The 21,986-nt window shown below is 49.2% G+C and overlaps 1 protein-coding gene across 1 annotated transcript in view; it reads right to left on the reverse strand.

Annotated features, from left to right (window-relative positions):
- The window catches only part of LOC103664783 (gamma-aminobutyric acid type A receptor subunit pi), a 29,782-nt gene extending 9,913 nt beyond the window's left edge, over positions 1-19,869 (reverse strand). Inside the window, exons 1-6 of the mRNA XM_008692709.2 lie at positions 19,738-19,869; positions 18,337-18,425; positions 7,119-7,215; positions 6,527-6,645; positions 2,470-2,537; positions 1,464-1,681 (exon numbers count right to left, since the gene is read on the reverse strand). Coding sequence (XP_008690931.2) covers positions 1,464-1,681; positions 2,470-2,537; positions 6,527-6,645; positions 7,119-7,171 — 458 coding nt within the window. The 5' untranslated portion in view covers positions 7,172-7,215; positions 18,337-18,425; positions 19,738-19,869. The remainder of the gene's footprint in view (positions 1-1,463; positions 1,682-2,469; positions 2,538-6,526; positions 6,646-7,118; positions 7,216-18,336; positions 18,426-19,737) is intronic.
- Positions 19,870-21,986: the final 2,117 nt, after the last annotated feature.

A 21,986-nucleotide genomic window follows, 5' to 3' on the forward strand; every position in this document is an offset into this window, starting at 1 on the left:
AAGCATCCTTATTTATTAAGCACTGTGCTGGGATCTTGGGGAAAGTGAAATGATGTGTGCATGGTACCACCTTGAGGAAGCTCACACTTGTTTCAGGGAGACAGAGAATGACACCAGCTACTGTTTACTGCGTGCTTACTCCAAGCCAGGCCCGGGGCGAAGTGCTTCACGGGCATTTTCCCTTGGAATTTTTACAACAGCTTTATGAGGTAGGAAATATTATTCTCCTTTTGCTGCTGAGGAAACTGAGGTTCAGAGGGTCCAGCAACTTCCCTAAGGTCACAGAGCAGGGACAGAAGAGGGACTTGCCCCCATATGTGTCCGATTCTAGAGCCAGGCTGTTAACCATCATCCGTTATCCATGTACAGGACAGACTGGGTTATGTGCAGAATACACAGACACACACACGCGCATGCACGTGCACACACAGGAAGGGGAAATTAATGTTGTTTGGAGTTGGGGTCAAGGGAGAGATCTAGTCTGGCTTCTTGAAGGAAGGGTTGGGGCTTTAGCTAGTTTTTGCGAACTTCAGTGTGGCTGAGGAATGCCAGATGGACAATTCCAAAATTCATTTTATTCGACAGCTCAGTCTTTGTTGCATCGTGTCAGCTTCTTACTTGGGATCTAAGATAAGTCCCATGAATGTTTGGTTCCTGGCCTTCTCCCCAAGGACTGTGGGAGCATAAGCTTTGCTCGGTCCCTGCACATCCCTTGCACAGGCAGTGATGAGCCTCTGCCTGTGGGCTGCCTCTCGCAGCATCTAGGGAGCACCTTACCTAATCCGGCCAACCAGCCACTTGATGCACAACTGGGTGGAAGGAACTTTTGACCTCAGGGATTGGGGAAAGGGACAAAGGGGAGCCCATGGCTCCAGACGGCAGAGGCCTCGGGGCACTGCACTTGGCTTCTCTGTAGAAAAATGCCTCAGACAAATAGAGATGCATTCTGGGACAACTCTAGCTCCACTGAACCCCATGAAAAGAAAATTCCTCACATGGACCTACCTCTCTGCCACTCTTGCTATTCCCCTTATTCCGTTGCTAGTTTTGTTTAAAAATTATTCTTTAAGACTCAGCTCAGAGTTCTGTGAAAGCCTCCTCTAACATCACCCAACAAAGCCCTAACTTACTCCCCATCTCTTCCCCGCCACCCCCCCCCCGGGATTCTGGACTTCTTTGCTTATCCATCTGCATCAGAACAATGTCTCATTCAGCTCTGTAGTCTCAGTGTCCACTGTGGGGCCTGGCACAGAGCAGGCATTCAGTAGCTGCTTGCTGAGCCAAACTGAATGGAAGGAGGGCCCTTCTATTATAGGGACAAGAACCTAGGAAGGCAGGAGCATGAGAAGGGCGGGACCTCAGGGGGCTTGTTTGAGTGTTGGTCAGAACCACCCAGGATGTACTGATGCCTTTTCCTCCAGCCATTCCCCCATTCAGCCCTGAGGTGGAAGGGACCCGATCACCTGAGAGCATACAGGACTGTGCCATTGGAGAAGAGGCGGATGAGCCTGTTTCCCACAGTGACTTCGTGGAGGAAGGACTTCTTCGATTCCACAATGTAAGTGTCTGGCACCCAGAGGAACTCCACGAGACGCGCATCCAGGGTGAAGCTCTCGTTGCCCTCAAAAACCAGCCGCTGGTCCGTCCAGCGCTGTCTGAGGTATATGGTGGCCGTGTAGTCCTGAGGGGGGAGCCAGGTAGTGGAAATGGGTTGGGGGGGGGGCGGAGAAAGACTTTGAAAATGGAAGGAAAGGGATGAAGTCTTACTTCCCTTCCCACCTCCACTTAGGTCAAGAGTACAGACTATAATAGACATTGGTGAACAAAGTCTTATTCTTGGGGGAGGGGCCTGTAGCAATAAGAGAACAAAGGACCTTATTTATTCTATACAATAACTCTCACTGCTGAAAAGGAGCCCCATAGGAGCATGTTTAGGGCCTTAACTTGCCCGCCCTCTGTCCCAGAGGCCCCACCAAGTTGTTGAAGGTTCTGGTGAGCTAAGTGCTTAGGTTGTCCAGCATTTACCCAGAATGCACAGCAGGCCCCCTTGGCAAGCTGCCTTTAGTGTCACTTTGTCTTTAATGGGTTCTCTTAAGTGACAGGATGGTGGAAAGCAGCTATGTGATTGTCGGTTTTCATCAGCTTAGCTTCTCTTCCGCTCTGGGAGGCTCCACGAGATACTCAGGCTTCCCCACTGTCCTTTCATTCTCTCCCCGGCTTCAAATGCACCCACTCAACTCCCTCATCTTTTCCCTCCTGGCCCTTGAATCCACTTTCCCCCTGATACTCAGAAGATCTATTTTACAAGAATCTTCTGCTATCCTGAGTTTTGGGATAGGTCTCCAGCTTCTGCCATTCCAAGTACCTGGGGGCTGTGGGTCTCTGTTCTGTTTTTCAGGAGCTAGAAAGTGCATTCCCATAAAACACAAGAAGGACTCCTCAGGTGGAAGATGAAGGGGCCACACTTACCATATTACTCTCTGAAATACTAGAAATACTTGCAATGTCCAGAGTCAGTGCTATCTGAACTGGTTCTCCTAAGAATGAAGCAAAACATCGGAAGAACTTACATAGAAACACCAAACATGCTACTTCAGCACAGTGTTTTAAAAATTAGAAGCTACGAAAGTAACACTGGCCTATTGGAAAATTTTAACCACTCTAGAAGTACATAAAGTGAAAGGTAAATTTCTGTCCTCCCCTTGTCAGGAGGAATCACTATGTAGAATGAAAAGAAAGTATGAAAAACTTTTGTATAAAAAATGCACAAACATACAAATAGCCTAATATGTAAGAGAGACCACACTGTGTTCGTGAGTGTGTAGTTTAAAGGACGTGGTGGTATTTGCTACTTCTTACTTGGAGGATTTTTCCAATGGTGCTTGCAAGAGACAAATCATTTGAGAAATGTAGTACGAGATTTGGAAATTTGTGCACAGAGATCTTTTTTTCGTCCCCTCAAGTAAGTTCATTTACCACAGATGGCATTCAAGACTGCTCATGGTTGAGCTCTTGCTCACCTCCTCTTCCTCTACTCTCCAGGAAGCCTAAACTATTTAGAATTCCAGAATCTTTCCCCTGTGAGCTGGTATACAGATATTGGGCCTCAGGCCAAACTCCTGAGCGCGCTGGTCTCAGCTCTTGAGACAGAGGCCTTGGAGCCACCATTCTCAGAGGCCGGGCCAGGGCAGTCTGTTTCACCTCAGACTGGAGATGTGAAAGAAAAGCCCAGGGGTGAGAAGGATGGGAGTTCACAGCTGGGAGAAGTTATTGAATCTTTCAGAACTACAGTTTTCTCACCTTTGAGTAGGGATAATGCTAGTGTCGTGGAGAGGGTTGAATGACATTAGCAAGTGGCAGCTTCTTTGCAGGGTGGTGGCATGAGGAAATATGTGTGAAGAAGGTGCTCGAAAACAATTATCTGTACAAAGTCCCAGGACTGTGTCTGTCACATAATAATAGAAGTTCACTAAATGGCATTTGCCTTCTCTTCCCCATCACCTCCATAATCCTGGCTAGTTCTGGAAAAGGAACAAATTTACTCACCAGGTTAATAGCTGCAATAGCTTTCACTTGCAATAAATAAGTAGGGGTGCCTCAGGGGACGGTGACAATGGATTAACCAGGAAGAGGAGAGGTGGAATTCAAAGGAAGCTTAAAACCATCTAATTGGTAGGAATCAGACTAATTATTAACTGAAGGAAACCAAGCTATAAGAATGTAGGTAGGAATTTGGAAATGGAGTTTTAGAACCAATGCAATTAAAAATAATTCAGCTAATACTTGGTGTGGATATTTGGTGGAAGAATGGGAGGTCTTTGAGGATAGACCTGAAGGAGCATCTTGCTAAGTGGCTTTCTGTCCCTCCAGGCAGAACTTAAGAAAAGGAGCTTGGAGTCAGAGTGTTTGAATCTCGCGCTCACCACTTCGTAGCTGTGTGGCGTTGAGCAAATTGCTAAAGCTTTTTGTGCCACAGTTTGTCACCTGTGAGAGAGAGCTACTCTGCCTGCTCTGGAGGGTCGGGTTGGGAAGGTTCCAGGATCTATGTCTCAGTGTCTGGAGCACAGTGGGCAGTGGGTCAGTGTTATTTGCTCTCCCCGAGAAACGTGGAAAAAAGAACACGCACAGAAGTTCCACTCTGCTGTGCTTTCTGTGTGGTTTGTTTCCAGCTAGTCCTTCAGTTGGCTTCTTTATGGACCAGAACTTGCTTTCGTCCCCTTGAGTTATAAGAGTGAGCTGTGCCACCAGAGGGCAGCTTCCTCCTAGGAAAGAGGTCAAAGCTGGTTCCTGGACAGCGTTCCTAGGGCCTGCTTACAAACCTGCGCTCTGGCTCCCTCACTCCCTGAAACACCCTTTGGAGGTCTTGTCTCTTAAGGATCTCAGGGACCTAGAGTCTGGGGGGACAGACATTACAGAGAACACGGGCGCCCCACGGAACTCCAGGCTGCCACATAAATGGTGGTTCCTTTCAGAGACGGATTGCCAAGGTGTTGGGGCTTGTGCCTTCCTCTCTTTTTGACGAAGAACCCCTTGCCCCCGTTTCGGCCCAGGTGGATCTGGGCCTCACACTCCTTGGGTCCCCCCAGGTTCAGAATGGGCACTTTGCCCAAGAACGTGTGAGCAGGCAGCAAGAAGGGCAGTATCCTGGTCTGTTTGGGGTTTGGAAGTCAGAGAAATTGGACCTAACCAGGGTGTACAGACTCATATGGTTGTCATTAGTGTTCAGCCGGGCCTGGGAAGACCAGGGGAGCTTGAAGCCTTCCTAGGTTTGTTAACTTAAGGACCTCAAATCTTTATTGTGTGGCTGTGAAAATGGTCTCTCTGATCTCCAACTGAGGTGAGTGTCATTGGCCCAGCTGCTGTGCTCTGAAATATTTACACTTGCTCTGAGGCCATGCTTCCCGCGGGCTGACGTCCCACCAGTGACTGAGTGTGGTGAGGATACGAAGGCACACTGTGCCTGGAAGGCACAGAGACAGGAGACTCCTCTGATGGGAACTTGGGCTCAAATTCTCCCTAGGGGCCTTTCCAAACACACACAGAACTGCACCATAGTCTAAGATACCTCTGCCCAACCTTCCTGCCCTCCCTCTCCCTTCCCCCACGGTCAGCTTTCCTCTCTTCCCACTCCACGTGCTGTCATAGATATTGCCCCAATAAATATCTCGCATGGATAATCACCTTTTGGTGTCTGCTCCTCAGAGGACCTGGACTAACCCACTAATCCTAGATTTGACCAGAGACTTTTATCATGTGAGGGGAGGAGCAGGAAGGAAGGGAAGGGGATTAAAATAGACCCATGCACCCCGATGAGGTGGCAGGCGCCATGCTTCATGTTCACCCACTGCATCTCCATCAGTCCCCTCCGTGAGGTGGAAGATACATCCCCATTTTACAGAAAGAGGGCTTAGAAAGCTAAGGCGCTTGGCAAGCAGTAGAGACAGGAGCCAAATGGAGGTTTGTTTAACTCCAAGTCTCTTTCTACCACTTTCTGTTTTACGTAAGGAGACACTAGCATCCACTTCGGTCAATCTCGCATTTTATAAACACAGAGACCGAGACCCTGGGAGGAGGTATGGGACTGGTCTCATTCCCTCGCTCCTTGCCTCATGCTGTCAACAAATACCAGCTGACGACTTGCTGTGCGCCAAGCGCTGAGCTGCTGCTGGTGTTAGTGAGGCAGATAAAGCAAGACCCCCTCAAGGGGCTGCGGCCTAAAGCTGAGAGATGTCAAACCAGTGGCAATGATGGTGCTGCCCCGTAATGACTGTGATTTGGAAGTATGTTCAAAACAAAGTATGAACAATGGAGATGGGGCCTAAAGGAATCAGGGCTGCCTTCTCAGAGGAGAAAGCCTTTGATCTCAGACGTGAAAAATGGGCATTTTGCCAGGGAATCAAGTTGGAAGAAGCCATTCTCAGCTGATAAACAGTATCAGCATAGGCACGGAGACCGGGGAAGCCAAGGGGGTCAGGGAGCGTTTGGGGCGTGCTCCTGTCAGGGCAGGGCGGGAGGAGTTGGGGCAGGCAAGACTGGTGGACAGAGGCCGGGCGGGGAAAGCCTGGTGTGCCAAGGGGCTCTGGACTCTATGCCGAGGACGCTGGGACATAGGCAGGTATTCTGAGCAGGCAAAGGACCCAGGCAAGTCCTACAGGTAGCACAGTTTGGGGTTAGCCTTCAGTGACCAGGCTGAAAGCTGGAAGGCTAGGTGGTGTGGCCCCGGCGAGTTCCTTAAATAATGACACTGGAGGTGGGGGCAGAAGGAAGACCGTGTGTGAGAGATTGTTAGAGGCTCTGGTCACCTCCTCAGCAGGGAAGAGGATTTCTTTTCCCACAGGTTGAGAGGCAAAGCACGTTCTTCAAAGTAGTGTGACAATCATTGGCTGTCCTCATCCATCATTGCTCATCCTTAACAGGTGGCAGACCAGAAAATGGAGGCAACTAAAATCCCCTGAAACCCTCCCCTGCATATTGCCTCTGTTCTTGTCCTTTTGAACTGATGTCCTGGACAAAAAGGATGACCTACCGCCAAAATTGGGCCTGAGAAATTTGTTATATCCTGCTGTGAGATTCTCAAAGCCGGGCAGGGAGAGCTTGTCACTTCTGCTGACCTCGACGTTGAACTGATTCCCCTGGATACATATCCTGGAAAAGAAAACGGGTGTTGGTGCATGTGCTTATTTATGTGTGACAAAGCGTGTACACACATAAACTGGAGCTTGTGTTTGCCTGTGTGTGTGTACGTGTGGTGCCCATGGACCAGCAGTGACTCTCCCAGAGAGAAATCTCTAATTTCTAGCTGCTGAGTTAATATGGCCCTATCCCACTCCATTTTATTACCCATTTGCCGTACATCAGAATATCGAGGTACTTTGGGAAACCCTTTAAGTCGTCTTTAGAAAAAACACAAGGGGTTCATTCATCTATGCCCATTTCAGAAGCCCGAGTTCTCCAGATACAATGCGTGGCAGGAAGTTGTGTTGTCTGGGTGTATCAGGGAGGTGGATGGACTAGGCTTTATCTTGCCATTGGTAGGTAGGAGGACCCGCCGCCCTTCCTACTTCGTGCATATATGCAAAGCAATTCAGAGCAAGGTCGTTGTGAGGCAGCAAACTCACCTTGGAGTGAAGAGACTCAGACACATGAAGGTCAAGTGGAGACTGTTTTTCATGTTGATGAGGCGCTCACACAAAGAGGGACCAAAGGAGAAATCGCCTGGGGAAACAAGGCGGGAGAGGTGACCCAAAGGGCTCACCTGCTGCAAGCCCACCTCCATGCTGTGGGTCATCAGCCGCAGTGTTTTCTCAGAATGTGTGGGGAGCAGCCTCATAGCTCCTGGTCCCTGCATGCCGTCCAGGAATGACTTCATTTTGCAGGATCACATTTTAAATCCAACCCAAATAAAGGCTGACACCTTGTTCAGAGAGTGGCTCACCAGCACCAGAAATGCAGCCAGTTCATCCTGGCCTGTGTATCTGGAGAGCCCCGAGACTGTCCTTATCCTGACTTTGCCAGGAAGGACACCCCCAGCTATGCAGTCACCCCGGCAGTGCCATTTATCCAAGGGTCTAGGCCTGTTAAGCAGGTCATGTAGACAGGAAATGGAAACTTCCCAATAATAAACAAACTTCCCAAGAACCTTCCCTGTTCCAAGGAATACATTAGATACTTTCCCAGCGATCTTCTCACTCCACTGTCACCATGCCTTTGTGAGGTGGGCAGGTTAATCCTGTATTGTGATGAGGAAACGGGCTCACAGAAAGGTCACTGTGCTACTGAATATCAGAGGAGACTTGAGCCCAGGGATGGCAGCCTCGCACCCGTGATACTGGCTGCTCTCCCAACCTCCCAGACCTGCTCCCTGGGTGCTCTGAAGCCGTTCGGCTGGTTGGGTGGGTGAGCATCGTGTATGCGTGAGGACGGTCAGGGAAGACATGGCCCGGGGGCCTGGTCTCCTCAGGCTTGGGAGCGCCTGTCAGATGTTCCCCCTGAGAGAGTAGCCAGCAGCCAGACAGGTGAGCCTGTGACCTGTCATGCTGGTGACAGCAGAGTGGGGGTTCTCGGGTGCGGCTCGGGCCTTGTGCCGAGGCAGGCAGCCCCAGGGTGGATCACCCCCTCCTCTGTGAACCAGGCCACTTTCAAGAGTCTGGGCATTCTGGGGCTTAAGGTGCCATTTAGCCATTAATCAACTAATATTAATTTTACTTAGAAAACAAATACACACTCATTGTAGAAATGAAAACAAGATAGAAACGTAATATTAAAAGTGTAAGTCCCAATGATGTGTCAATGTAGGTTCATCAGTTTAACAAATGTACCACTCTGGGGGAGGGGATGTGATAGTGGGGAAGCTGTGCATGGGGTGGGGTAGGGGGCTCAATTTTGTTGTAAGCCCAAAATTTCCCTAAAAAAATAAAGTGTAAAAAAAAAAAACTGCCTCTTTCTCACTTCTGTCTAGTCTCACACCTCAATCAGTTGTCTCCTAACAGTTATGTATTCTAAGCATATATTATTGTATATTTATATACATGTGTATCTATATGAAGAAAAGAATTAAAAAGTAAAATTGGGGTGATATATGTATTTTTTGGCATTTACTTTTTTGCTTAACAACAATAGCCAACATTCATTAAATACTTAGTGCATGCTTGCACTCTGCTGAGAACCTCAGAAACCCTTACAACTCATCCAGGTAATTACTACCATTCTCTTCACTTTACAAATGAAAAAACTGAGGCTTCAAGAGGATAAGAAACAGTCCCAAGGTTGTAGAGCAGGTGCGGGACAGACCTGAATCCAGGCCAGCTCACCCACTCACTTCTAACCGCTGCCCCATGACACACGCTCTTTCCCAATGTTCCTACAGATCTGCCTCATTCTTTCTAGTGGCTCAAGGTATTTCATAAGATCAATGTACCAGCATTTATATAATACACGTCCTGTGTATGGTACTAAGTTATTTCCACATTTTTTACTGTTACAAAATCAGTAATGAACATCTTTGCACTTTGTAAGCTCCTGGAAGTCTGCACTGCCATATTTCTCTTCCTCAGCCCTTTCCTTCTCATCTTTTTGATAAGTCAGCATTGTCAGTCCACCAGTGATCATAGTCAAGCCTTCTTCCTTTAGTTCATCTTCCCAGTCTCTGTCCATTCCCCTGTCCCCAGCCTCGAGTTTAACAGGGTCCAGGGAATGGCTCCCATGCCCTCCCCTCCCTTCATTCAATTTTCCAAAGGCTTAACAAGCTCCTCCTGGGAATCACCAGAGCTCCCTTCTAGTGAGAGAAAGGACTGTAAGCAGTGAAGCGACACAGCGTTTCCTGTGACTGTCCTATAACAGGGACTGAGGCAAAGGATACATGGTGTGCAAAGGAAGCAAGTGGTCAACTCCACTGGGGACGGGTGGGACAGTGCCAGGATGGAAGTCGTAGAGAAGACCATTAGATTCTTGAAGAAAGTGTTTGCATTTGCCAGGTGAACAAAGGAAGGTGGGCCCCCCCCCCCGATGCTGGGCAAAGATAGGGAGACTCGCCCACCGACACTCTTCTACACACTTATGCTCTGTCTCCCCTCTAGCCCATGGCCATCTGTGACTTCTTCCTAGTCTGTTCTGAATTAGCTTCATTCTCATTTTGGGATATTCCTAAATCCTTCCTCCTCCTTTAGGAAATTGAATTTTATTGGGCAAGTTGGAGAACAATCTAGCTTCAGCTCCAAGACTCCTGTTGAATCGTGTTTCTCTGTGTTAGGGCTCTATTGAATCGTGTTTCCCTATGTTAGGGGCCTGGGCCTCTGAATCTGCTCCAAGGAATCTTGCCTCTGAAAAGCTTTGTCCACACCAGACCTGGAAAGATGACCCCATGTGACCCCACTTGCTATGGTTAGGTTGTTGAGCATGTCTCATTTTATTAAGGAAGAAAAGAGAAGAAGAGGAAGCCCCCTAGATGCCCCCTAGGTTCTGTGCTTGGTGCTTAGTCGCATTTAATTCTCATGACCATAGGGCCCCGTAGGTGTTAATTTCTAGAATCTCAGATTGGTGAAGGGATTTGGCCAAAGCCACACAGCAATTAAGTGCCATGATTTGAATCCAGGTCTTCTAGGCCGCTGTTCTTTGCACTGCATCTGGGAAGAGGGCCCCAGCTCCCAAAGTGAATTGGATTCCACCTGACCCTGGTCCTTCTTACACCAAACCCACCTCTGAGATAGAGTGCTGCATCTGCACTGTGTCCCCAGTAGCAACTGCGCTGGTGCCTTCACCCCGCACGGCAGAGGGGCCAACCATCAAGTGATGACTCGTGTATCTGCCTGCCTGAGTGAAGGTTCCAGCCCCCAGGGCTGAGACAGACACTGGGAATGGCATTTGGCCAAGCCACGCACTGAGCCACCAGAGGGGAGTGCCCTAAGGGCTGTCCCCACAGCCACAGGGGACCTGGCGAGTCCAGCTGCATCTAGCCCTTCCCACCTACAGGGGACATGTACTCAGACGGTCTCTGGAGGCTCCTGAGTAGGGGCAGCCTAGGAACTTCTACTCGACTCTGCGGGTTTCTCTGCCAAGATCCCTCCTCTCCTAGGAGAAAAGCTTGAGCTTTGGGTGGACACACCTGAGTCATTTAACCTTTTAGAGTCTGGGCTTTCCTATCTGCGAAATGGGAACAGAAAGCATTCAATAAATATTAATTTTCATTCTCCCTCCCTTTGACATCTTCCATGGGGACTTCAGTGATCCCACTACGACCATGAGAGCCCAAAGCGCAAGCTCTTCCTATACCCTACGCTGCCATCCAGGGTATGAGCTGACGGCGGTGTCCCTCTGAGGGCACTCATTTTGGCATCACCTCAGGAAGGACAGGGTCGGACACGGGACTTCAGGGTCACCCTGGTGGCAGATGGCAGCTTCTTCTGGATTGGCTCTGAGAAGCAGAGGTAATTACAATATGCACACATTGCCATTCCCACTCCCAGAATCTCCATCACATAGACAGTGAACCCCAAACATGTCATGCTTTAGCCTCCTTCCCACTCAGGCAGACTTCCCCTGACTTCCGTCACTTCCGCATAGACAGAATCGTTTCTTGGGAAGCAGGAGTGGAGCCCAAATTAGTTGAGGCGAGGAGAGGTATTCTTGCCACGGGAGCCTCCTTAAGAAAATCACGGCAGGTGAGGTTGTGGGGCGTGGGCCCTGGTCGGCAGTGTGGAGAGCAAGGAGCTCCTGCGGCTCTAGGGCTAGACAGGAGAGCTCTAATCCTGACTTGGCACTGACTCAGATTGTGTTACTTCTCCCTGAGCTTCAGTTTCCTCCACTATAAAATGGGATGGTAGTCAATAGTTCTTCAGACAGTGATGAGACCTGATACAAAGCAGGGGCTCAGCAAATCCTTGGCCCAGCCGCCTCCCCTCGCTCCCAGCAGGGTTTGTATCTGAACTTCCTTCCCTTTCCTCCCTCCAAGTATTGGAGGGGCCAGCAGTTTTCTTACCAGGATGCTGCCGAGGCTCTGTTAGGGCAGGTCCTTCAGGCCTTCAGGCTGGGCATTCAGGCAAAACATGGTCTTCTGGGTCCCTGAGAGTCTCCTCATCCTCAGCCCTGACCCCCTGGATGCAGGCACACGGCCACTCTCTGATGGAGTGGCTCTCCCCATGGGGAAGACAGAGCTGCAAGACTAGCTAGGCAGACAAGTGGGCGGAACGTCCCGCAGCTCCTCCCTCGGGTGGAGCCCTGACCTGGTAGAGGTGTCTGTGGGAATCGCCCAGCTCCTGCTATGGCTACTGGCTGCTATGGCTACTGGCTGCCAGGGCTTTGATTCTGAGTTGGTGTCTCAGCTGGTGTCTCAGTTGGTGTCTCAGCTGGCTGGACCACAGCCAGAAAAGAATCTGGAGATCAAAGACCCATGGAAGTGAAATACAGTGGGTGACCCCCACCCACCATGCCTGGAAGATGAGTCCTGGGCTCTGAATTTTAAGGCGCCTCTATCCTGGTTTCATGGAACAGGACTTAGCAGCATGTAGGGCTTTGGGCAAAGCCACTTTACCTCTCTAGTCTTTAGCTTCCCATCCTGAAGATAGAACTTGACCATTTCTAAAATTCTGATTCCTTGGGCGTTTTAAGGGAACCTTTGGAATCAACAGAAAGCCTAGTCTATGTACAAGGAGACTTGTAGATCTGAGGCCATCATGCTTTCCAGACTGGGAAGTTTTCAAAAGAGATATAGGGGCCAAAGGAATGGAGGATAGAGGCTGAGGAGGCCAGCTCAGAAAGAGGTGGGAGGGACTTTGGGAAAAATCTGGCTAGATTTCTCCATCTTTCCTCTTTCACCGTCCCTGTCCCTCACACAGAGGGTTCTTTAACTGCCTGCGAAGTCCCTTTAGGGCCATCCGTCCTCCATAGCTAATCAAACCTCCTAACAGAAGGGCTCCAACAGTGTGCACAGACCCCTAAGTTCTCCCAGTCACCACAGCCAGTGGCCCCGAAACTCACGCCTCGCTCCAGAACCACAGGAAGGCACCAGGAATTCCCTGGAGTCCTGGCCTTGCACCCTGAGAGAGCCAGGAGCGGGGACTCCGATGGAGGGGCCTGGGAGAGAGGAGAGGCTGTAGCAAGAAGCCCCCCCTGAGGCACATCATGGCCGAGCCCCTGCCCAGACCCCCCGCCAGTCTTGCAGGGGAGAAGGTGGTGAGACAGGGAGCAGTAAGACAGGGACTGAATAAGGCTGTAAGGGACAAAAGGAGGTAGGATGGAGCGGGTGGGTGTCAGAGGGTGGGTGTCAGCGTGCGGTGTCCCATAGAAGCCTCTGGCTCCAAACCAGTTTTTTTAGTGTGCCCCAGAGCCTGGCCCGCCTTGCAAGCATTTCTGTGCTCCAGAAGAGAAAGCTCTTTGATTTCTCCTGAGAGGCCTCCTCACTTTCACCTGGGAACCTTGAAGGCGGCTGAAACAGGAATGGCTCAGGAGCTGGTTTCGGGTGCTCAGTGAATGGAAACTGCTTTGTGGCTTTTCTCAGACTTTCCAAGATGTGCTCACAGAAAACAAAGGCTCAAAAGTAACAAAGACAATACAGAGCACTGGGGGTAGGGGGGTGGCTGTGGGGTGTCCTCTGAGGCGGGCACAGTGAGACTTAGATGAAAGAACATGGGCCGGCTGGGTGGCTTTTGGCAAGTTACTTAAACCTCTTTGGACCTGTTTCCCTTTCTGACAAACGGAGAGGATGATTTCTTGTAGCGTTGCTGAGGAATTCAGCAGTGACAGGTGTGAGGGCATACCTGAAACTACCTGGCACATAACAGGTGCTCACTGAGTTCTTTTTATCCTGCTGTTAGTATCTTCTCATGTTTGTACTTCTCTGTCCAACCCTCCACCTGTCTAAGTATCTATATCTATCATTAATTTATCATATGTATCATCTCTATCGTAAGTGGGGGAGTTTCCATGGAAGCCAAGTCCTGCTCCAGTGGTCCTGGCCTTGCTCCTTGGCTCCAGAACCCTCTGCATCATTCAGGCCACCTAGCTTCCACTCTGAGGACGCCTGAGGTCAGTGGTATTTCAGGATGTTCAGCTATGCTGACATACTGCCCATGGGTTACTCAGCCTGGTGTCCACCTCCTACACCACGTGGCTACACACCGTCCTAGAATGTGTCCCAGAAAAACAAAGGCCGGAGTGAGGGAGTACGCCTTGCCTGGTGCATCGATCACCAGGCACACGAGATGCTAATAAATCATAATCACACCATACGTGTATATGGTGCTCCTCAGTTTTCCAAGCTTTTACATTTGCCTGTGTCTTGTCTCATGTGAGCCTCATTATAATCCTGGGGAGTTAAGTTTGTTCCTTTATTCTCATTTTGCAGATGAGAAAGATGTGCCCAGAGTCACACAGCTACCATGTATGGACTGGAACCCAGGTCTTAGGATTTTGAGTTAGCTGCTTCCCTCACAGGTCTGTTCAGTGATTTGGGGTGGGAGTGGGTCAGAACAGAGGAACAGAGTCCAAGTGAAGCAGGGGACAGAGCCAGCCTTTGGATCTTCCTCTGGCCCGGGAGGCCAAGGTGGGACTAGGCTACCGCGCACCTGGGCTTCCCCGGAGATGCTGCCTATCAGATTGGAGACCCCCCCAACCCGCCGTCCCAGCTGGAAACTCTACACAACCTGGATCTCCTTATTCCCTGCCCTCCATGAACACCTGAACGATCCCTACCTCAGACACCTTCTCAGTTGTCTCCTCTATATCTCCTCACCTTGGAGACTGGGGTCTCCAAAACGAGGCCTGCAAACACGAGGCCCTGTGCAAGATGAGGTCACTGAAGTGTGGGGAGAGAATATGAGGATTTCTAGGGCTTCAAACAATGGGAAAGATACTGTATTTTCTAGTATTTACCTTGGGATAGGTACTGGCCCCTCACTGCTCTGTCAGTCAGACCATCTGAGGTCATATACCAAGGTCACATACCTAACAGCCTGGCCACACTGGCCTGAGACGGAGCAGGGGCTCCAAACTTGGAGAGCTTGGCACCCACTCCTTTGCTTTCCATGTAACTTGACTTTCTGCAGGGCCGGTGGGCCAGGTTAAATGGATTTATTATTTGTTTTCACTAAATAAACCCTGAAGAAATGGACACATGGCTTAAAAACGAGTCCCACTGGGAGAGACTACTTCCAGAAGATAGCATTAATAATGCAGAGGCCAACAGCAAGAAAATGGTCGTGTTGACACTTGGCCTACCTAATGCCCAACATAATTAAACAACTTCCAAATGAAGAGTTGGAGTGGTTTTCAAACCTTCTGGTGAAAACTATAAAAAACACAATTGATACGTTTGCAAGAACAACTGGTGGACATCAGAGTAGGTGGAATTTACCAGCTGAATTTAAACAAAAGCTTTCGTATAATTGGTGAGAAAGACTGAAACATTAATATTTTAGTAAGCACAGCCAATGAAGCACTTTTTTCATTTGGATATCTGCACCTTACTGAGGTGTCTTTTTTCAACTCTGAAAGCTGTTAAGAGTCAAGTATCAAAATAATTTGCACTTAAAACCAGATCTTCTAAATATTGAACTGCAAAATGTTAATTTGCAGATAGCACAAACATAATAAAACTTATCAACCACATCGCACTCACTAAAAACATTAGCATTCATAATAATTCCTTTCGGTGAAAAGGTGTTTTTGTGTGATTAACAATATAAAATCATTAAAAGTAGTGTTATTTTATCCTTAGCTAGTCCATTTAAATTCTTCCTTCTGTCTAGGTCTTAGCTGTGGTATTGTGATTTATAATATGAAGTCTGTAGTTGGCCTTTGTCTTTATGACTGGCACAGAGCTGAAGCCCTGGGCATTTTTCAGGTGAAGAGCTTGATATCATATCTTTTGTTATGTTAATGTAGTCACTTTTGGAATGCCCCAGGGGTCACCTAAGGATGGGGGCTGGTTGCCAGGGGAGACTACCACGTGATTGGAACTTTCAGTTCCACCCCCTATTTCCAGGGTGAGCAGACCGGCTGGGAGTGGAATCAACCGCGGATGGCTAATGACCCAATAAATCCCATTTAAGTAACGAAGCCTCCATAAAATCCCAAAAGGACGGGGTGCAGAGAACTTCTGCGTTGGTGAACACATAGGGGTGGCAGGAGAGTGGTGGGCACGGAGAGGGTATGGCCTCTCTACACTCTTGCCCAGCCCTTGCCCTGTGCATCTCTTCTATCTGCCAATTCCTGAGTTCTATCCCTTGTAATAGACCGGTCTATTACATCTAGTAAGTAAAATATTTCTGAGCTCTGTGAGCTTTTCTAGCAAATTAATGAAACCCAAGGAGGGGATCTTTAGAACCTCTGATCTACAGCCAGTTGGTCAGAAGCACAGGTAACAAACTGTATTTGTGATTGGCATCTGAGGTTGGGGGTGAGGGCAGTCTGGTGGGACTGAGCCCTTAACCTACGGGATCTGATCCTCTCTCCAAGGAGATGGTGTCAGAATTGAGTTGAATTATAGGACACCCAACTGGTGGTTTTTGATTGCTTGCTGGTGTGGGGGAAAAACCCACACATCAGAGTTGGGTGTAGAATCATTACTTGCACCCATACTGTATTAAGACATGAGACATGTATGTGATTTCTAAGTACATAAATAAATGTATATTGAGGGTATAGAGTCAAGAAGTCAAGAACAGTTGGGCTAGGCTAATGAGGAAGTTCCTGGCTATTCTTTCAGTTTCTGATTATATTTTGTCTACCACATATCACCAGACTGATCTTCATAAAAACCCAGAGGGGATCCAATTCCTACTCTGATTTCTGTTTTCTCTCGAAGCCCCTCTCCTAGAAAGAGCTGCAGCTCTAACTGCCTTCTGGGGCTGGGCAGCTAACTTGACATAAGAAGAAGGTTCAGTGTAAGGCATGGTGGGGACCACAGCAAGCAGGAGAGTTCTTTGCCTAAAAACATTCCAATTTAAAACTCTTAAACCCCGGACAGGCAAGAGAAAACCCTGCCGTGGCCTGGATGGAACTTGTAGGCTGGCATTTGTAACCCCTGAGCAGGTCAAGGCGAACTCTGGAAAACGCTGTCCAGCTGTCCGGACAGGTCTCTTGCTGCTTGCTCCCAAATGGATTCTGCACTGAGGTCATTGCTAACTGGTGCTGATCTTGGCCCTCTCCTAGTCCCTCTTCCCAGCCCAGCCCCAGCTAAACAAGCCTGATTCTGATGCCGCCGCCTCTGCTGCCTTCTCCATCCTGGAGCTGCCCTCACATGTTATTCTTGTTGGCTTTTACTGTTCTCAACACATCACTGACCTGCCTGTCTCCATCACTAAACAGGCTGCTCCCTGAGCTCTGATTAGTCGGTGCATCCCCAATACCAAGGTCAGCGCCTTGGCCACGCAGTGGGTGAGTCTGCTGAGCCACCGAATGCACACAAACACCACCACCTGTATGCTGGGTAATAGCAGTGCGTTATTAACTTCAGTATTTCCTTCTAATTTCTAATAATAATAAGTACATGCCTTCTCCCTTTCTTCACAACTCCCTGAACTCCCATGCATAAACTTTTGGACTTTATGTACTTAAAGGACCAGGAAGGAAAAGAAATGGCAAGTGGTGAACATGTCTTTCTTGGCCCTGTCTCTGCAGTGGAGAAAAAAACCATGCAGTCAGGGCAGCAGGTCCCAAAGTGTGGTCTGCCCAGATGAAATGCACACTCCTGGGCCTCTCTCCTGACCTACTACTGCATGGGAATCTCAAGAAGTGTGGCTTGGGAAATCGAATTCTCGTAAGCTCCCCAGGTACTCCGTCTTGGGTCTAACACTTGAGGGCTGATCTTATAGGGCAGAACTCCTGTTTCATTGGCTCAGCGATTCCGAGAATCCACAGTACTGAATCCCTACCTGTTCCGTGCCAGGCACTGTGCAAAGCACTGGTGGAACATTGCTGACTCACACCTGGTCCTTCCTTTTTGGAAGCTCATAGTTTAGAGGTGGAGAGAGACAAGAAATGAGAAGCCTTTTTACCTACAACCTGTGACAAAAGCTCAGGAGGAAATGAGCAGGTAATAACAACAGGGATTAGAGAGGGGGTTGGCCAACTTCGAGTGACCCTAGAATGTCCCTTTGAGAAGTGACATTGAAGCTGATCCCCAGAGGATGGCAAGGAGTTGGCCATGTGTCAGGAGAGCCAGGGAGGTAAGATGGAGGCTGGGGGGCAACCGTGGGTGCGCCACCTGGTTTAGGGAAATGAGTCCTGATGAGGGAAGAAGCCGAGGGCTGGCCTCATGCCTCCTCAGGAGTTTCCCCCTCTCAAACTCTTAGAAGCTGTGATGTCTACGGTAACATAAACCCTGGCTTAGACTTTGACCCTTCACGTCTCCTGGAGTTCAGCCAGACTCCCACAGTCTGAGAAATACAGAAGCCAGGGAGGTTTCACTCATTCTCTCCAACCCTGCCTGCTTTGTTCTTTTTCTCTCAACCTCTTCTTTTGAGCTAAGTCCCTGGCACCTTTAGACGTCTGCCAGAAGCTGTATTAAATTATTAAAGACCTCAGAGCTCACTCCCAAGCCGCAAACACAATCCCTGGCACTGTTGGCCATTGGGCAGTTGGAGAAAGGTGGGCTGGACTTCAGGGCAGTGGTGGTTAATGAGGGCAGACCACCCCCGCCCCTGGCGCGCCCTGCGAAGCCATTCCCAGGAAGGTGGCTGTAAGGAGAGCTCTGCCAGAAGAGGACACGCTTTCTCACCAAACCTCTGCCATCACTTTACTGTGAGAGATCATGCCTTACCATATTCCCTGTGCTCAAAAAACAAAACCAAACACAAACCCAACCCGTATGCCATTGCCAGAAGGTCAGGCTATGTACATTACCTTTATTTGTCAAACTGTTTCACAGGTCAGTTTCCAGGGGTCCTTGAATGTTGCCTCTGCTTCTGAGCCCAGTGGGGCCTCTCACTGCTCTGAAGAGGGGTCCAGTGGAATAAAAATTATTTTGAACAGAAGGCATTTGAGCTCCTGAAATCTCTTACCTGCCTGAAAGCATTGCTTCAGAAAAGAACTCAAAATTGTCACAAAGCCCTTCGCCCAGAACGACCAGGAAATATTGATTCTTATCACCCCAGATAAGAAGTTTCTACTTCACACCTAAATAGGCATTGTCACAAAAAGGGCCCTATCTCCCATCTATTCTCCTCAGGGCCCATTTATCTTTCCTGAAAGTCATTTGTGCTCTGGTAAGCGCTCTCTCCCCCCCCCCCACTTCTAAGAGGTCACTGGTTTTCTCTAAGTGTCCTTCTGCCCACCCCTTCCCCTATTAAGATGGCGTATAAATACGCCCCAATTCTAACTGCCTCTTTGAGCCACTTTCTTTGTGAACTCCCATATTCATGTAAATAAAAATCTGTCTTTTCTCTTGTTAAATCTGTCTTTTGTCTGTTTAGTTCACAGGGCTCCACACACCTTCATAAGAGGATACAGGAAAAGCGTTTTCTCCCCAACAAGCTCCGTTTCATTTACCAACTTGCGCCTGCCCACCCAGGATCCTTGGCACCTTCCTCCGGAGTCATGAGGAGTCTCTCTGGATGGAAGGGCCAAGGGCCTGTTAATCATAAGGAGATGAGAAGACTCCGTGGTGAGGCCATCAGAACTCAGGGCGCTGGGTCTGGTGTGGGATTAGCAAGTTCAATTTCTGTGGCCGAGTAGAACAGAGCGCAAGTATCGGAGTCAAAAGTGGTTTCCAATACCTTGGCTCTGACAATCCCTACTCGGGGATCTTGGGAAGTCCCCTAATCATCTTGAACGTCAGTTTTTCATCTGTTACATGGGGATAATAATACCGACCCTGTGGCTTAGCATAGGTAGTGTATGTTGAACTCGGCCTGGCACATAGGTGGTGCTTAATCAATATTTTTTATCCGGGATTTTATCCAGTCCCATTGCACCCTCCCTGGCAGCATTTTGTGTTGTAAGATGCTGACGTGGCACTTGGCACCAGAAACCTACCAGCCCCGAGGCACCGGGAGCTGCTGACCCAGAAGGATCTCTGCAGTTACCCGTTCGCGGAGTTCTGCAGGGCCATCGGCCTGTCGGTAGCTTCGGAGCCTTGGAGTACGGGTATCACAGGTGTGGGGCTCACTTCCCTGACCTTCAGAGCAGCTCCTCGCCACCCTCAGGGCCAACCCAAGTCTGAGCTGCCTACTGCTTCCGATAAAAACGGGCCCACAGCTAAGTCTTCTATTTCTTAGAGAGTCAGGATACAATCTGAGAGCCTACCATGTGTCAGATGTTCTTCTAGTTGTGAACAAAAACAGGCAGTTTCCACTTTCCAGAGCCATACGTTCTAGAGAGGAGAGACAAAAGAAATAAACACATTTGCACATAGATGCAGAATCAGGAGAGATAAGTGCTATGAAGCCACAAAGCTAAAGGGATGGGGATGGTAGGGGGTCTATGTCAGTTGGGTCATATAAGGCCTCTCTGAGGAGGTGACATTAGAAGGAGGGGATGCTGTCCTACCCTGGCTTCCTTCCTCTAGCCCCATTCCCTGTCAATTCTCTTCTGAAATTCTGCCACCATCAGGTGACTTCCCTTCCTGAAGATCCTCGAGTGGATTTTTTTTTTCTAAAGAAAGCCTTTTTGGTATTCAAAAGCCTTTAGGGTCTGACCATAAAGGTACTCACCTACCATCTCTCCTTCACTCTGCAATGATCTATCCATACCAAACCCCCCACAGTTCTCCAAATCTCTTTCTCCTCCTCCCTGACCTGGCTTTGCACATGCTGTTTTCTGCCGGGAACATCCTTTGTCCTCTTCTTAGTATCCATCAGGCCAACCCCAGCAGGTCCGTCGGAGTCCCTCTCGTCCCAACCAGGCTTTCTCTGCTTCCTCTATGCTGACCACGACACCAAAGCACCACATCGCCTCTCCCAGCATCCACTACACCATAGACCACAGAGTACACGGTTGGTTTCTTGCCTGCCCCACACCCGATGATGAGCTCCTAGGGAAATTATTGCATTCAACCTCAATGCCCAGCATAGAACTGGATGCTCTGTAGGCATTGGATGAATTAATGAATAGGGACAAGGATCCATTCTATTCATTCTCTGTCACCGTAGTGAGCCCTTTCCAGCATGGCACATTTTATTCAGCCAGAAAACTAGATCAGGTCTCTTCCTCCCAAGCAGTGTCCTTTTCCTCCCCACTGTCTGCTTAGGAGTCCTTTCCACTGTTGTCCCCCTTGTTCTCCTGCTTCATGCTGTCTGTCTCTCTTGACTCTCCTTTGCAGGCCTGCATCTGCAGTTCCGGGTCTGGGGTGTGGGCTGCACATCTGCAGGCCTGCTCCAGCAACTCCCAGCTGACCCAGACCTTTTCCCTGATCACCTAGATCTCCTCTCAGATCCCCAGTTTGAGACAGGCTGTGGTTCCTGGTTGGCTAGACCTGAAGCCATTTGAAGCTAGGAGGCAATTGCTGAACCAGGTGGAATCGGCCTGGAGGCCACCCCAGGCCTGAGGATAAAGGCCGGCAATGGAGCTGTCCACGTCACTGTGACCCCCAGATCCTAAAGGGTCATCTGCATTCACCACACTGACTAGAGACCACACCTGGCTTTGGGGATCCCTTGGCCACCACCTTAAATACATGGCCCTGCTTTACCTTCTACTAGCTTGAGCTTTAGAAATTTAAATACTCTGACCCAAAGTTTGCTTAATTCACTCCTTTGCCTTGAACCTGGTGACCAGACTGTCTGTCTGGTCATTCTCCCAATGAGAGACCACATGTTCACGCACGCTTTCAGCCATTTAATCTGTATTTATTGGTTTGGGCCCTTTGCTAGGCTCTAGCTCAGAGCCAGCGGATGTGTTCTGTAAAGGGCCAGCTGGCGCGTGTCGAAGGCTCTCTGGCCACGCTGCAGCTACTCAGTCCTGACGCTGTGGAGCAGAGGCAGCCACAGGTAATACGGAACTGAATGCGGGAGGTGATGTTCCAATGAAAACTTATTTACGAAAACAGGCGTTGGGCAGGATTGGCCCACGGCCTGGAGTTTGCTGACTTCTGCTTTAGACTGTTGAGGACTCATGGACTGGAGCACCGCCGGCAGTGCTGCTCACGTGTGGTGATTGGGCCCCCTCCCCCATTTTTTAAAGGATTTATTTATTTATATGACAGAGAGAGTGTGTGCACCTGATAGGGGAGAGGCAGAGGAAGAGGGAGAGAAGCAGACTCCATGCTGAGCGCAGGGCCCAACTGGGGCTCCATCCCATGACCCTGAGATCATGACCTGAGCCGAAACCAAGAGATTGACGTTCAACACGCTAAGCCACCCAGGCACCCCTGATTGGGCTCCTTTTAATGAGACATTTTGAAAACCGAATTCATTTCTAGAATTTCCCCCACCAAATCAACACCTGTTCCCTCATTCTAACTTTTTCTTGAATATAAAGTTCCATTAGACTTGTTTCCTGAAGTCTTCCAATCAACTTGCCTTCTTTCTTTCCTTTACGGCCTCCTTGCCTCCTTG

This window comes from Ursus maritimus, unplaced genomic scaffold, assembly GCF_017311325.1.
Source record: "Ursus maritimus isolate PB19 unplaced genomic scaffold, ASM1731132v1 scaffold_15, whole genome shotgun sequence".
Lineage (NCBI taxonomy): Eukaryota > Metazoa > Chordata > Mammalia > Carnivora > Ursidae > Ursus > Ursus maritimus.